At 58.4% G+C, this 15,233-nt stretch overlaps 7 protein-coding genes across 7 annotated transcripts; 4 read left to right on the top strand and 3 right to left on the bottom strand.

Annotated features, from left to right (window-relative positions):
• Positions 1-3,069: 3,069 nt before the first annotated feature.
• Positions 3,070-5,048, top strand: P884DRAFT_284116 (uncharacterized protein; the record flags this gene model as incomplete). Its single annotated transcript, XM_069443699.1, has 2 exons — positions 3,070-3,618; positions 3,682-5,048. The coding sequence occupies exons 1-2, from the start codon at positions 3,501-3,503 to the stop codon at positions 5,046-5,048; spliced, it is 1,485 nt and encodes a 494-aa protein (XP_069298923.1). The 5' UTR covers positions 3,070-3,500.
• Positions 5,049-5,169: 121 nt separating this feature from the next.
• Positions 5,170-5,508, bottom strand: P884DRAFT_258003 (uncharacterized protein). The gene has a single exon (XM_069441202.1). It carries the CDS (start codon positions 5,380-5,382, stop codon positions 5,197-5,199), a length of 186 nt encoding a protein of 61 aa, XP_069298924.1. The 5' UTR covers positions 5,383-5,508; the 3' UTR covers positions 5,170-5,196.
• Positions 5,509-6,429: 921 nt separating this feature from the next.
• On the bottom strand, positions 6,430-8,155 carry P884DRAFT_268726 (uncharacterized protein; the record flags this gene model as incomplete). Its single annotated transcript, XM_069442222.1, has 3 exons — positions 6,430-6,727; positions 6,792-7,441; positions 7,508-8,155. 3 exons carry the CDS (start codon positions 8,153-8,155, stop codon positions 6,430-6,432), a joined length of 1,596 nt encoding a protein of 531 aa, XP_069298925.1.
• A 268-nt stretch (positions 8,156-8,423) lies between these two features.
• On the top strand, positions 8,424-9,291 carry P884DRAFT_221277 (uncharacterized protein). Its single transcript, XM_069439486.1, has 2 exons — positions 8,424-8,817; positions 8,967-9,291. Exons 1-2 carry the CDS (start codon positions 8,592-8,594, stop codon positions 9,056-9,058), a joined length of 318 nt encoding a protein of 105 aa, XP_069298926.1. The 5' UTR covers positions 8,424-8,591; the 3' UTR covers positions 9,059-9,291.
• A 253-nt stretch (positions 9,292-9,544) lies between these two features.
• Positions 9,545-10,392, top strand: P884DRAFT_268728 (mitochondrial 54S ribosomal protein mL54; the record flags this gene model as incomplete). The annotated part of the gene is made up of 2 exons (XM_069442223.1): positions 9,545-9,983; positions 10,136-10,392. 2 exons carry the CDS (start codon positions 9,545-9,547, stop codon positions 10,390-10,392), a joined length of 696 nt encoding a protein of 231 aa, XP_069298927.1.
• Positions 10,393-10,635: 243 nt separating this feature from the next.
• Positions 10,636-12,669, bottom strand: P884DRAFT_258009 (TAFII55 protein conserved region-domain-containing protein). The gene has a single exon (XM_069441203.1). It carries the CDS (start codon positions 12,404-12,406, stop codon positions 10,820-10,822), a length of 1,587 nt encoding a protein of 528 aa, XP_069298928.1. The 5' UTR covers positions 12,407-12,669; the 3' UTR covers positions 10,636-10,819.
• Positions 12,670-13,484: 815 nt separating this feature from the next.
• P884DRAFT_328773 (uncharacterized protein) lies at positions 13,485-15,231 on the top strand. The gene is made up of 2 exons (XM_069445604.1): positions 13,485-14,395; positions 14,520-15,231. Exons 1-2 carry the CDS (start codon positions 13,819-13,821, stop codon positions 14,822-14,824), a joined length of 882 nt encoding a protein of 293 aa, XP_069298929.1. The 5' UTR covers positions 13,485-13,818; the 3' UTR covers positions 14,825-15,231.
• The last annotated feature ends 2 nt before the right edge of the window (positions 15,232-15,233 follow it).

A 15,233-nucleotide genomic window follows, 5' to 3' on the forward strand; every position in this document is an offset into this window, starting at 1 on the left:
CCCCCCCCTCTCTCTCTCTCACACACACTCTTTGGGGCCTCTGCAGCTGCGGCCGCCCTGGACTGCCCGGGCTGGTTACCGAAAGTTTGCGCGAGTGCTTGGCGGCTGCTGGAGTTGGCCAAGGTTACTTTTGCTTGGTAGCTTGCGAACCTAAACATGGTAGGATCTTCTCGTTGCTGGCTCCGCTGCAGTCGACCGTCACGGAAGATGTCAGCGCTCGTGGGCCACCTTTTCTGATGGAGGGTTGCTCACTCGCCTGGTGGTTATCCGGCCGGCCGCAGAAAAGCTCGCAAGAATTCAAGGGGAGAATGTAATCGCATATTTGTCTGCCCTTTATTATTATTATCATTTTCCTTCTTCGAAAGATCGAATGCGACGGCCAATATGTGGTTTACTGGGGAGCTCAGAGAACCGGCGGCACCGGGCGGGTACCGAGAACTATATCAGAAATCTCGACCTGATGCCCCAGCCACTTACAGATTACACTAAGCAGATTCAAAATTACAATTCCCAAATTCCGTAGATGTAAATGCGCCCGGACAGGCAGGGGCCACGAGCCTCACTGAGCTTAGTCCAACGTCGGGCGAAGCTTAAAATAAACGGCGATTGCGAGAGTGGATGTATAATGCCCACTACCGATATACTTTGCTGGTTCACCCAGCAACCGCAACCGAAGCATTCTCATCTCAGGGCTCCAAAGCTGTGTGAAGCTGTGCCGACCCGACGCTCACCTTCATACCGGGATGGGTCATGAGAGGCCAAGGCAGCGACTGCGGCGTGCCGATGGCGACCTTGAGGCCCCGGGGAAGTTTGCTCGAACCCCAATGCCGATGAGGCTCTGTGGCAGACGCGCCAGGCGCTGGTTGGCCCGTCTCGCTGCCCTCCCGGTGGTGCTGGCGTTCTTGCAATTCGTCCCGGGTTGGTGACACGGATGACTGGCGGTTTGCTCTGCCTCCAATCATGCTCGCCCGCTCCCACGGCATGACCGGCAGCACCAAATTACCGATTCATTGATTGATGCCCAGCGGCATGGCCCCCTCCCCCCCCCCCCCCCCCCGCGGGGGGCCCGGCGCGCCAATTCCCTGAATCCGGGACGAACCTCGCGACTGCATGGCCTGCAGCAAATTGCGGGCATGCTATCCCGGCATCTCTTGTGGTGGGTGGCTGGCCAGCAGCTGGCTGTAATATTCTGCATGGGCGTCACTTTGCGCTGTTTGGTGTAGTGGATATCGACGTGGCCACGCACGAGAGACCCCGCGCCTCAGATACGGCAATGCGAGTGCCGGAATCCGGGGAGGGGGAAGGTGCGGTGCGGTCAGGTGCAATCCTGAATTTCACGCATGTTAAAGGCATATCGGAAAAGATACTTTGACCCTTCGTCGGAGTTAAGCCGACCAGGTCTTAGGGACGTACGTACATACCTCTATCTACCTACTGCCTACCTACCTAGGTAGTTAACCTCCATTCAGCTGGACGGTATCGTGTATTATTAAGCTTGCTTGATGGATGCACCAGAGATTCATCCGACTGCACACCCAACGACTTTCTGGTAGATAGGAATCTCTTCCTTCCCGCCTGTCGCTGTGGCAAACCCGGCGAGTACTTATGCCAGGTTCGTACGAAGGAGGTATGATTGACGACCTTGCCCGAGACTTTAAGAACAGGTAACTCCAATCAACCTCGTACACTTACTTGTCTTATACCTTATTGGATCAGTCGGTTTTGGGGACTGTTGAGCTGACCTATTAGCACCGTTGCCGGGAAGGGTTTGATGGTTTCCATTACTGATTGTGTTACATATTCTTTCAGCGCGGGACGGCGATGGGCTTGATGGTGATGGGGTGCCAGACAATACACACGAGACCCCATCCCGCAACACTATCTCTTTGTGGTGCATGCCTGCCTGATTGCAGTAGCGTAGACTGAGCAACGAGTTCCCGTTGCTCTGTCTGGGTGTTTGGAAGTTTTAACGCCTTGAGTTCCGGTCGCCCCATCTTCGCCTTGATCATGTCGAAGCCCTCGTCAGTCCATCAGAGTCGTTATATTTATCGCGGCAGCTTCGCTCAGCCCTGCTTAATACAGCACAGGTTGGTTTGTTACCCCAGTCATCGCCAAGCCGAACACCTGCAGGCTCTATCCTATAGCGACCAAAGTACTACTAGTGGCTAAACCAACCTCAACATTCACTTTTGGGCATTAGCGCGCCTCGTCAGGTGCGTGAGGGCCCTTTCTGAAATTTGGGGTTGCGGCAAGAGCCACACTCGGTGTTCCTCGGGAGCTTAAGAGGCAAGCGTGAATGATACAGCAGCAAAAACTGAGCTGATCTTGCGGGATGGTTGGGCTCTATATCATTAGCAGTGACCTTGGCCACAGAAGGAGAAAGGTCGCCTGACTTTCCACGTGAAATCAGCCAAAGGAGAAACGGCTGGCTGCCTCGAACTTGCTTCAACTGCTTGCGCCAAGTTGCTGTCCATCAAGCACAAATCGGCCCGGCTTGACGCGGAAAATGAAACATGTTTACGATCACTCGTTCGCTCAGCCTCAAGTATAGAGTTGCATATACAGCCTAAGATCTCGCAAGTATACGATTATCTGGCGTACTTCGTGGAGAATCAGGCGACTGATCGGTCCCATCTCTAGTGAGACATTTGATACATTCGTTAGTGCGGCACCTGACCTCTGCAGGGTACGTCGAGGCAAAGGCACAGGAAAGCTGTTCTGCATATCGTATTATAGAATAATGACATGTTCTCAAAAACGAACTTTTTGGGTGCCTTCTCTCTCGGGCTATTTATTCCCCGGATCTGAAAAGCATACCTCGTACTCCGTACAGTGTAGTGGATGCCCGGACCAGGCACTGCGTAAACAACCTAAGCTTCGAGACAGCCAATGGGTGCGCAAGCTGTGTCAGGGTGACCATCCCCGTCTGGGTCATGCATCCAATTCGACCAGTCTTAGTTAGCATGCCCTTGCGTGCCGCTTCTAGCACCTGGTTTGCACGAATTACGTATCTTGCATGCCTACAGAGAGATAATCGGTATGTGCAGTTCGTACGTGCACACTAGTTGGTGTATCTGCCACCCGCAATCGCCTGCCAAGGACTTAACAGCCAGCGAAGCCATTCTTGTTGGGTGCGGCCACGCGACAACCATCACAAAGCCTCTTCAGCCCACCCCCGAGCTGGCGAGTCCTGCAACAGGTCGACTTGGACCGCAGTGGCCTCGTTTTATGCAGTGCAGCGACTTGCCCAAACGCAACTGCGAATCGGCTCGTCTGTCAGAGTGACGTTCCGCGCTACACCACCGTATCTCCAACCTCGCCGTTCCCTAGACTCCACTCCGGGAGGCGGGGCTCGCGGGGGACAACAGAGGAGACGACCGATCTCGCACCACAGGCCGAGTAGGTCAGAAGTCCGACAGGCGGCGCAACTCGACATCTATACTTTTTCTCCCTCTCTCTTTTGATCAGCAGCCCGCCGAGCGAGCGCCTTGTTCTACACGATGGCTCCCCCAGACATTCCGGGCGCACGACAGGCAGCGCAGCAACGGAACAGTGCCAGTAGCGTCGCGCAGGCTCCGGCGCGGTCGGAGGAGTCATCGCCCCAGCGCCGGAATGACGGTCAGTTAGATTGCCCGCTGCATCGCCGGTTTCCCACCAGATCGCTGATGCCTGCAGATTCAGAGTCATGGGTGGAAGTAACATCGCAACCATCGTCATCGTCCCTGTCATCCATCGGGGATGAGATTGTGACAACAGGACTCCGGGTCGGCAACCCCTCTTACCCGCCCAGGCGGAGGCGGTCGCAGCAACAACACCAGATGCCCGCCTCCTTCATCGTCGGCCACCCCGCAACCCAGGGCGGCGCAACGAGCAGCCAGGACGAGTACGACGAGACGGAGAGCGAAGAGGATCGAGTGTTGACCAGCTCCACCGAGGCCATACACCCGTCCGCGAATCTCCTCCGCCAACAGACCACAGTTCGGGCACCCGCCGTGCCCGATACCGAGTCGGACAGCGACGATGATGAGAGCGCGACAGCCCTCGGGAGGCCGACCAATACTACTCCCGTCTTCAGGCCCCAGCCAAATGCGTTCTCACACCCCCCTTCACACCGGACACACCGCCACTCAACCGGTTCAGCTCCATATCACCACCATCAGCACCACTCTTCACAGTCTCGCCCTCAGATGCCTAACCGCCCACATGCCCACTCCTACCGGGGCTCACCCAACTACATGTCCCCCTCGTACCAAGCCGACAACGACGCCGCCCTGCGCGCCTCCCTGACTACCCTGCTCTCCTGCGCCGCCGCGGCACGGGGTCTCCCCAAGCACGACGAACGACGCACCGCCCCCGCCACCGGAGCCGGCGTCGTGCCCAGCTCCCAGCCGATGGAGCTCCGCCTAGTCCCCGAAGCCGAGCTCATGGCCGCCGACGACAGCCCGGCCCAACCGCCACCACCACCACCACCAACAACGACAACAACAGCAACAACAACAGCAACAGCAACAGCAACCAACCCAGCAAGCAAGTCCCAGGCCAGGACGGCATCCAACTCGTCTGCGCCAAGCGCGCCATCATCCAGCTCTAGCCGCGAGAAGCAGCAGCGCGAGTCCAAGCGCACAGCCGCCACCCAGTCCAGACCCGCCCGCGCGACCAAGAAGAAGCGGATCTCTGCCGCCCTGGCCGACGGCGGCGGCGGCGGCGGCGGCGGCGGAACCGCAGCAGACGGGGAGACGACCGCCTTCCTCAACATCAGCCCGACACTCCTCACATGGGTCGTCAGCGCCGGCGTCGTCGTCCTCGTCTCGGTCGTCGGCTTCGGCGCCGGCTACGTCATCGGCCGGGAGGTCGGGCGTCAGGAGGGCGCCGCTGCTTCCCTGGGCGGAGGATTCGGCGGGTCCGCCGCGGCGGCGTCCGGCGCGAACGCCTCGTCGGCGACCGCCGGCTGCGGCGGCGAGCTGGTCAGGGCCGGGAGCGGATCGGCCGGGTCGGGCACCCTGCGGAGGTTGAGGTGGGGCGCGGTCGGCAAGAGCGTTGCCGCTTGAAGAAAGGCTGGCGCCGGTCTAACGGCATGTTCGTTCATCTTGCGCGCGAGGAGAAGCCGGCCATCGATGATTTTTTTTTTCCTCCCTTTTTTTGGGGGGGGGGGGAGGCAGGCGGGCGGGCGGGAAGAGGACACGACGGGATTATTATTTATGATTTTACAAGGATTCTGAATGCATGCATTGGGCAACGAGTGCACGTTCGTGACGCTTGAAGATGGCAAATGACATAATGGGGCTCTGAAGTTGCGGGTTTGGGTTTCTGGGCCTGTATGGCACGTATCAGCAACAGTGCCACATCTGTTCTTGTTCTGACCGGGCCATGGTGGTTACGCATTTACTTTGTTTGGGACCTTTTTTTTCTTTCTCCGTTCATTAAGATACCGCTGGGTTCTTCATAGTCCTTAGCAGCAGCAGCAACATCAACAACAGCAACAACACGATACCACAGCAGTAGTCTCCGTTCATGCTCTACCGTCAGCTCTATCATCGACTTACCACGCACGTCAAGATCGTAACAAGACATTCAGAGTTGGCAAACCAGAGAGAGCAAAATAAAATACGCAATCACGTCTCGGCTATCCCGTATTACTCGTACATTGCTGCTCGCTCGCGCTGGCGGGGGGTATCGACACTGTTGCGAAGCAATGGCATCATCCGGGGTGTATGGGGGTACTTACCAGGCAGATAAAGCAAGCCGTGTGCCAAATCGCCCGTGTTTGTACCTGTGATAGACCATAACCGGCCGGCCGTTTCGTCGCGAACCTGACCGAAATGAAAGGAGCAAAGCAAGACGGCAACTGCCGCGCAACCGCAGCGTACGCAGAGAAGGCAGAAGAAAAAAAACCGAACAGAACCCAAAAACTTTTTTTTGGCCGACTCATGTAGGAAAAGCCCTCGATGCCCCTCAGAACCCTCGGAAGCCCACAGACGTTGAAGGGGAGGGGGGACGGGAGCATTTGTTCCAAGGAACGTTGTCCCAAACCCCCTCTTCCCACCGCATCGTCAAGAGATGCCACAGAGCCCACAGAGCCCACGAGCCCACAGAAATTGCAAGAAACCCATCATTATCTGGTATGGAAAGTTGACTGATCGCCAAATGAGGCGATGATAGCAAGCCAGCCGGGCATCGTCTCTGTTCCGAGACGATGCGCGAAGGGAGCTGCCAAAGAGCCAAAAACAGCCCACGAGTCGAGATGAAGCCCTCAGGTGTATCGATGCTTCCTTGGTAAAGAAGCTGTTCTCTCAAAGCCCACAGCTCCCGGTTAGGGGAGTTTTGAGTTCAAAAGCCGACAACCCACAAAGCCCTCGGATGGAACTGTGCAAAAAAGCCCTCGTTTTGGTAAGATCCCCTCGTGTGCGGCTGTATTCGTCTCACTTTCCTTTAGAAAGTGATCTTCTTGCCCTGGAAACCACCGCTAGCACCACCGCGGCCGCCTCCGAACCCTCCGCGACCGCCACCGCGTCCACCACCGCGGCCCCCAAAACCGCCGCGGCCACCGCCACGGCCACCACGGCCGCCGCCGCGACCGCCGCCGCCGTTGCTGTCGCGGGGCTTGGCATAATCGAGACGGACCGGCCGGCCGTCGAGGTCGCTTCCGTTAAGGGTCTCGAAGGCTTTCTTGGCGTCCTCGACCGAGGAGAAGGTCACGTAGGCAAAGCCCTTGGGACGCCCAGACTCCCTAGTGGAAGAGAGGGGTTAGTAGGTTGGACACAACACGATCAGTGCGGAGGGGGGTAACTCACTGGTCAGTGGGAATCCGGAGGCTCTGGACCTTGGCGGCCTTGTTGAAGAAGTTGGAGACGGAGTCCTCGTCGGCGCTGAAGGGAAGGTTGCCGACGAAGAGGGTGTCGCTCTCCGGGCTGATGACGTCGCCGTGCTTGCGGGCACGCTCGGCCGCGCGGGCAGTGGGGGGAGCGTCGGCGTTGGGCTTGGAGGCAAAGTCAAGGCGCATGTCGCGTCCTTGGAGGAAGGCGCCGTTCTTCTCGTTGTACGCCTTCTCGGCAGCATCGGGGTTCTCGAAGTCGACGTAGCCGAAGCCGCGCGAGCGGCCGCTGTCCTTGTCGGTGACGACGCGAGCGCCGACAACGCCCCCGACGTGCTGGAACTCCTCGTAGAGAGCGTTGTCGTCGACACCCCAGCCGAGATTGCCAACCCAGAGGGTAGAGCTCTTCTCGGAAGCCTCGCCGTCCGACTTGGTCTTCTTGGCCGACGTCTCGGCAGCCTCGGGCTCCTCCTCGGCTTTCCTCTTCTTCGAGGGCTTCTCGGCAGCGGCAGGCTTCTCCTCGGCGGACTCGGACTCCTCATCAGCAGATTCAGACTCCTCCTCGTCGGACGAACCAGAGTCGTCAGACTCGGATTCGTCGGAGTCGCTGGACTCGTCCTCATCTTCGGACTGGCGACCGGAAAGTCAGCATCACGAATAAGGTAAAAATTAAGGACGGGATGCGCTAGAACTTACGTCGGACTCCTTCGACTCAGACTCGGATTCAACCTTCTTAGCGACCTTGCCGTTCGGCTTGACAGCCTTGGCGGCAGGCTTCTCCTCCTCCTCCTCCTCCTCCTCGTCGGAGCCAGACTCCTCAGACCCAGACTCAGATTCAGACTCCGACTCCGATTCCGACTCGGACTGGGACTCAGATTCGGGCTTCTTAGCGGCCTTGCCGTTGGTCTTGACGGCCTTGGCAGCAGGCTTCTCCTCTTCCGACTCGGACTCCTCCTCGTCGGAGTCAGATTCCTCCTCAGACTCAGAGTCAGACGACTCGGACGAGTCGGAGCTCTCCTTTTTAGCCTTGGCCTTGCCGTTGGCGGCAGCGGGCTTGGCAGGGGCGTCGACCATCTCGACGTCCGAGTCGGCGTCGCTGGACTCCTCCTCCTCAGAGCTGGTCGTGCTGGCGTCGGATTCCGACTCGCTCTCCGACGCGCTCTCGGACTCAGACTCAGACTCAGACTCGACCTTCTTGGACTTCTTGCTCACGTCCTTCTTGGCGATCTCCTTGGACGACTTGACCGACTTTTCGACCTTGGTGACGGCGGCCTTGACTGGAGTGGTCGCCTTCACCGGCGCAGCCTTGGCCTTGACGGCCTTGGTGTCCTTTGTCTTGCCCATTTTTTTCCTGTAATTAGGAATGGAGGAGGTACGGGAAATTATTTGAATAACTAAGTGAGATGGGCAGAAATGAAGGTTGATGGAGGGAGGAAGAGGGGCGTGGGCGGGCGAACAGCAAAAATAAAAGAGCAGAAAAAAGTCGGCTGGCTTATCTTATCGGTTGCCAGCCTTCGCGCGCGCCAGCCAAGATTTTCCAGTGGGTTTTTAGGTTCACCAACTTCACTTTGCACGGAGGGTCCGTGCATGCGCTGCGCTAAACCGCTTTCAACCCGGCACCAACTCGAGGCCCGAGCTTGTGGTGCATCTGCGAGCGAGCGAACGCAATTGAGGCATTCACAGCGCGCAATCTCGACCGAGCTCCCCGTCCACCACTCCAGTCGACAGCCCACCCTGCGCCGGCCACAGGACTTGCTCGGCGTCGAGATCACATTACATCATGCCCACTCCCGAGTCCGAGGCCTTCCTGGCCAAGAAGCCCCAGGTTCCCCCGACGTTCGACGGGGTCGACTACGACGACACGAAACGCCTGAAGCAGGCGCAGGATGCCATCATTCGCGAGCAATGGGTGCAGGTCATGATGGGACGGCTTGTCAGGGAGGAGCTGAGCAAGTGCTACTACCGAGAAGGCGTTAACCACCTGGAGAAGTGCGGTCGGTTGAGAGGTCAGTTCCACCTTACTCATTCGAAAGCGAAGGTGCAGGCGGGTTACGGGGACTGGGACGTGGACAAATTGGATGATCTCCACCTCCTCCCTGGTCCTCAAACAGCTCGAGAAGTTGTGACCGGAGAGCAGATGCTGACGCGGGTGCAGAACGTTACCTCCAATTGCTCTCCAGCGCCAAGGTCAAGGGTTACCTCTTCGAACAACAGAACTACTTCACCAAGGATGGTCAGCAGCAGTAGAGTACCCCGGGGCATTGCAGGGACGTGTATATATTTTCTAGGTACAGGGACTCATGTATCGGGATCGTGTTAAGCGGTAGCGGGAGGGTAGCGCGGTTCGGCCATGAAAGCCCTCGGGTCGAGTCGGGGGTTGGGGTTTGGCCAGCACGAGATCCCAACCAAACATCCGGGCTTCAATCTGTGTACACGCAGGCCAATTGAAACGTCAGGAACATCAAAGAAAAGTTTCTCCTAATTATGGTTGTCGCCAGTACATGCACTCTGTTCTGCCCGCTTTCCGATGCGCCCCTAGGACATCCGGCTTTAACGGGGCCGGCCGGGCGCCTTGTAATCCGTAGCATCAACTCAGACTTGCGCACTCGGCGGATTCCGGCCCCCGTATAAATTTTTACTCCAATCCCCAATCCCGGATCACGCCCTCAAAACAGCAGCAACTCGCTGCAACCGGCGCAACAACACAACCCACACCCTCCACGCGACCATACCATGATTTGCCGAACCTGTCTCCGGCGAGGCCTGCGCGGCCTCGCCTCCCAGCAAATAACAGCACGGCCGCTCGCGCGGACAGCACCGGCGGCGGCAGCGGCAACGGCAACGGCAACGGCGGCACGGGCCTTCAGCACGACCTCGGCCGCGCGCAACGCCGCGCCGACACCGAACCCCCCCCAACAAGCGGCGACGTCCGCCGCGGCCGAATCGTCGACGCCGGACCTGACGCCGCTCGCCCCTCCCCCGGCCGATGCGAAACCGGCACCGATCTCGTCCTGCCCGGAGGGCACCGTCCTCAACGGGCTGAACTACTTCAAGGGCAAGAGCGATCCCGTCGCCCTCGCCGACGACGCCTACCCGGCCTGGCTGTGGAAGTGCCTGGAGGTGCAGAAGAAGACGGACGCGGCCGACACCGCGGACGCAGGGGATGAGTTCTGTTCGTTGCTCCCTCCCTCCTTTCCCTTACCCACCCCCCTCCTTTCAACCCACTCACGGGTTAATTTTTTTCTTTTTTCTCTCTCTTTTTTTCCCTTTTTTTCGTTTTCTCTTCTATGTTTACTGACGATTCACGTTACCTCTCAAAAACAGCCAAGTCCAAGAAGCAGCGACGTCTGGCGCTCAAGCGGCAGCGGCAGCAGGAGGCGCGGATCCTGGCGTCGGGCGACCTCGAGGCCCTGGTGCCCAAGATCCCGCTGCAGAAGCAGACCATCAACCTGCCCGCGGCCGAGCCGGGCAACGTGGCGCAGGCGGTCGAGGCGGTCGACAAGCGCGAGGAGCTGCGCAAGGCGATGCGCAAGGAGCGGCGCGCCAAGATCAAGGAGAGCAACTACCTCAAGGCCATGTGAGCTTGCTTGCTGGCGCCGTATCCGAGGGGTTGGGCAGCAGGGTGTTATTCTACATATGTTTGCCGTGTGGCTGCTGCTCGGGAGAGCGACATGAGACTCCCCCGGGCCCGGTCGGGCGTTGATGGCGGGCGATGGCAGTCAGTCTAATGCTGTGTACAAACAATGTGTATTGTATGTGTATTCTTCGTGTTGAGACACATTTATCAGACCACGGCAATAGATCTTTTTGGTCCACGGAAATCATCGCACCCTGGTCCCCGTTTTATTCGTCAAGTGTTACATCTGAATGTCATGCTGCCGAAAGATACATAGCTGGGTATAAGCAGAAGATGGTGACCCCCGTCCCGCACATGTTGACCCCATTGAGAAAGAGAGAGAGAGAGAGGAAAAAAAAAGGGGGGGGCCAGAGAAAATAACCAAAAAGACCTTAATCCTCCTCTGTCTCGCCAATGGCAGATTTCTTGAGCAGAATCTCCGACTTCACGTTCCTGATGTTCCCCTCGAGTCGCTTCCTCATGATGGGCTGCACCGAGGCCGCGAGCTGCTCTTCGTAGCTCTTGAGTTGCTTCTTGAGACTGGCGATGACGTTCCGGATCGCCGCCACTTCCTCGTCCTCGTCCCCTTCCTCTTCTTCGTCCTCGTCTCCGTCCTCCTCGTCGTCCTCGTCCGACTCCTCCTCCTGGGCCTCCTCCTCCGCCGCCTCCTCTTCGGCGGCCGCTTCTTCCTCGCCCTGCTGGCCGGGAGTCGCGGCGGTGGCGGCACCCGGCGTGACGCCCTCGGCTGCGGCCCCGGGAGTGTCGACCATTGGCGTCTCGACGGCTTCCAGGAACTCGGCCTCGAGGGCGGCGTCGTCGACCTCGAACTCCTCCTCCTCCTCCTCGGCTTGTTGCTCCGCGGCGCCGTCGCCAAAGTAGTCGTCTGCCTCGCCCTCTGCGTCTTCCTCGTATTCCTCCTCCTCGTCCTCTTCGTCCGCCCGGCCGTTGTGCTTGTTGCTGTCTATCCACTCTGTCCGGACGTTCAAGGCCTCGCGGTCGGCCGAGAGCAGGCGTTCGACCTCGGCCTCCTTGTTCTTGATCTCCAGCTTGCTGAGGCGCTTGCGGAAACGACGGTTTCTGGCATCGTGCATCGGCGGCGTGATGCCATGGGGCCACCTATGGCCGTGCTCGACGGCCTTGGGGAGGGGTGCCGTCTTGGCCTCCTCCTCGCTATTGACCGGGGCGAAAACCAGTAGCATCTGGCAGATGTCGGACGACTTGATCATCGACTTCTTGTCCCACGTCTTCATGCCCTCGGTGATGGTGGGAAGATCCAGGAGGATGGCGGCGAACATCTGGCCTTTGACCATGACCACGGCCCGGCGACCTTCCTCGTCCAGCCATTTGATCTGGAAATCGGCGCCTCCCTGTGACTTGGGAACGCCAATCTGTCTGTTCTGGATCGCCGTTCGTAGATACTCGCAGTGCTCGCCGGGCATCATGCGGAACAGGAACTGCTCCTCGATGACCGGGTCCACCTCGCGATCTTCCGCCTCCGAGTCGTAGCCCTCGCCCAGTGGCTTATGTGGAATCCGGCCCGAAGACTTGACCTTCAGCGTCGGTTGTCGCACTAGGCCTGGCGTTGTCGGTCTGATGGTGATCTTTGTCTTTTTGGCCTGGTGAGTCGTCGAGGTGCCATTGGCGAGAGGGACGTCGTCGTCGTCCTCGTCCTCGCTTTCTTCTCGGGTCCGCTTTTTCGCCGACGGCTTGCTCACCCGACCGGCCTTGGTCTGGGTGATCGTGGCATCAGCCGAGGCCGTGTTCGCCCCGTTCTCTGCTGCAGCAACGCTTGGACGGGGTGCATTGTTGGGTGGGTGAGAGTCGGCCGGGGTCGAGGGTTGTGATTTCGATACGAGGCGAATCTTGGGTAAGCCTTGGGAAGGCGTCCCCGGGGTGGAATCGCCAGCGGTCGTCGAGCCACCAGTAATTTTCAGGCTCGGTAGCTTGATAGACGTATGCGGCTTCTGTGATGTTTCCATCTCTGTTGACTGTACTCAAGAGGCTGAACACAAGGGTGGGTTGAGAAAAACCGACGCTGTCGCCGCAGCCCGCGTACGAGCGCGCGACTCGAACGCAACCTTGGAAGCCGGAACAGCTTGGCAAAAGAGATATTTACCAGCGTCCCAGGCAGTCGCTCGGAGCGTCGGATATTTGTGTGGCGCTGCCCCGTCGAGAGAAGGGCTTCGGATCTGCTTCGGATCTTGGTGACCGCTGGCAAACTAAACGGTGGGCGCTGAATGTTCGACCGCTGGTAAATGCGACGCGATGTGGTGTGGATGAGGAATGTTAGCGCAGATAGATCCCGGCAATGGGTCTCACCTAGTGCTTGGCATCGACTTCTGCGGGCCGTGCAATGTGGGGTGTTTACAAGGGTTTACGGGAGAATACTACGGATTACACAGTACACTAGTAAGGCAGGTCTTGGGATGCTTCTACGGAGTAGTTAGTGCTGTGGACACGTACTGCGTGCGTACGGAGTACGGATTACTCTGTAACTAATCCGTGCTCCGTACACCAGAAAAGCACTGATGACCTAGTTCTTTTTGGCAAGACTACATACACTACGTAAAGTAGAGTGGGCTTTGAGATCGATCATAGAAAGTAGGACGCCGTACGATTACCACAACCAGAAGACACCCGAATGCCTGAAGACGAGGTTGCGCGTTGCCTTACGAAGACTCACCTACTACTCCGTACATACAGAGGAATACATAGATGCAAGGTACCTATCAGGTAGTGTGTGTTTAAGGAGTTGGAGCATAAGTGGCGATGCTTGGAGTTCACAAAACACGAGCAGCTCGAGTCTACAAAGGTCATGGAAACGCTCCGTGCATTGAACTGCTGATGCAGCGCCTTAAAGCGTAGGTACAGTACATACAGAGGGCCAAACCCAGGACTCTGTGCGCGATCTCAAAGGCCCACATATCGAGTACAGGGTAGTTATGTACGGATACTCATACACTGCGGCCGTTCTGCCTCAGGCCAGTCAACCGTGGGTTTCGTTGCCGAGACCCACTCTCCTCACGTACTTGCACAGGAAACATCAGCACGCGTCGACAGCAATACTGAGCGCTTGCAACCATTTCGTCTCACACATGCTATCAGGAAAGCTCTTTACTCGATAGAGCTTTGTCCTCACAGCAGTTCGGTAAAGGGAACTCTGCGTGGCAGGCGGAGGGGAGGGGGAAATCTCATGGGCTCAGTGAGCGGGTGATGGCCCATGAGCAATTCTTCTCATCTCACAAACGCATCAGTGAGAGAAAACAGCAGCCCACCCTCATTTCTTCTACAACAAGTACTTGCCTGATCCGGGACCATACCAAAGGTTCGTCGGCAGACCAATCCGCAACACTAATTACAACCACCAACCTCTAAGCAGGCGGGTCGAAAAATGACACCACCGCCACCACTCTTCCACGCCCTCCTCCGCCCGGCCGTCCTCCAGATCCTGCGCGCAACAGGTTACCATGCCGCCAAGACCTCCGTCATCGACTCGGTCACCGACCTCGCGGCGCGCTACTTCTTGCACATATGCCACCTGACGGCAGTCTTCGCGACACACAACAATGAAGGGTTACCACCCTCGCCATCACCATCACCGCCACTAGCACCCTCGTCATCATCACCAGGAGTGCCACCACCAGCGTCGACGTCTGTCACTGATGCTCCCCCGGTAACAACAACAACGACGATGATGACGGCGGCGGCGGCGGCGGCGACGTCAACGACAGCGGCATCGACGCTGGTGAACCCGGCCGTCCCCGCGCCGACCATCGTCGACGTGCGAATGGCGCTGCAGCGGGCGGGCGCGCTCCTGCCTGAGCGCATCGCGGAGGAGCAGGAGTACGTGGGCGAGGAGGACACGCGCGGAGTGGACAACTTCATCGCGTGGGCCATGGGGCCGCTTAACCGCGAGATTGCCAGGATCGCGCTGGACGGCAACGACGAGGCGGGGGACTATCTAGATGGTGAGTCGCTTCTCTTTTTGTTACTTTTTTTTCTGTTTTCCTTTTCCCCTTTGGAACAAGCACAGAGAGAAAATAAAACGAAGTGGCACAAAATGGGCATCGGTACTGATTCGCGTTTCGGCAGCGCTCAAGAAGAAGCACAGCAAAAACGACGACGACTCCAAGTTCCTCGGCACGCTGCTGGGGAGGAGCATCGAGCACGGCGACGTGCTGGTGGAAGGGGGCGAGTGCCCGAGCATCCTGGCGTGGGAGGAGCGGAGGCGGCTCGCGAGCGAGAAGACGCCCGAGCCGCCGCAGCGGCCGCAGCAGAATCACCACGGGGATGTCAACGGCGACGGGGACGGCGACGGCGAGGAGTCGCGGCCGCCTAGTTCCGGGCTCAGCTCGCTCGGTGACCGCAGCATCGCGGACGAGATGGATCTGTCGTAGACTATAAGCGTGGTGGCATTACAGCTAGAGAACCATGAAGGCGGAGGCGGCCGGTGGGATGTCGTCAGTTACATGAGACCGGGGAGGGGGTGGCTATAAACCCGACGTGCGGCAGCACGTGGGACGTAGTGAGTTGGGGAGATGGACGACCGGGCGTCGGCGCGATGAGCTGCTGGTGGCAAGGGAATAAGCAGTCGAGGATGGGGAACAGCATAGCGACGGCGTTACGGAAGGAGATGAAACAAGGCGAGTCGCCATTTTTGTCACCGGGATAAGGGTTCCCTGAGCCTTGACCGCTGGTCAAAGAATTTGAGCACTTAGGGACACACCCACAGAGAGATAAAGAGGGAGAGAGAGAGGCTGGGCAAGCTGCGAAGTAATTGCGGCCATCCCGGCCTTTACTCTTTAA

This window comes from Thermothelomyces heterothallicus (genome assembly GCF_042370625.1).
Source record: "Thermothelomyces heterothallicus CBS 202.75 unplaced genomic scaffold P884_scaffold_7, whole genome shotgun sequence".
In the NCBI taxonomy this organism is placed as follows: domain Eukaryota; kingdom Fungi; phylum Ascomycota; class Sordariomycetes; order Sordariales; family Chaetomiaceae; genus Thermothelomyces; species Thermothelomyces heterothallicus.

What these genes read in the sequence shown, in the direction of transcription:
- P884DRAFT_221277 (XM_069439486.1), top strand. Translation starts at nt 8,592, where the DNA reads ATGCCCACTCCCGAGTCCGAGGCCTTCCTGGCCAAGAAGCCCCAGGTT. An exon ending in GAAGTGCGGTCGGTTGAGAG is followed by an intron (nt 8,818 to 8,966) that starts GTCAGTTCCACC and finishes ACGCGGGTGCAG; the next exon opens with AACGTTACCTCCAATTGCTC.
- P884DRAFT_258003 (XM_069441202.1), bottom strand. Translation starts at nt 5,382, where the DNA reads ATGCGTAACCACCATGGCCCGGTCAGAACAAGAACAGATGTGGCACTG.
- P884DRAFT_328773 (XM_069445604.1), top strand. Translation starts at nt 13,819, where the DNA reads ATGACACCACCGCCACCACTCTTCCACGCCCTCCTCCGCCCGGCCGTC. An exon ending in GGCGGGGGACTATCTAGATG is followed by an intron (nt 14,396 to 14,519) that starts GTGAGTCGCTTC and finishes GCGTTTCGGCAG; the next exon opens with CGCTCAAGAAGAAGCACAGC.
- P884DRAFT_258009 (XM_069441203.1), bottom strand. Translation starts at nt 12,406, where the DNA reads ATGGAAACATCACAGAAGCCGCATACGTCTATCAAGCTACCGAGCCTG.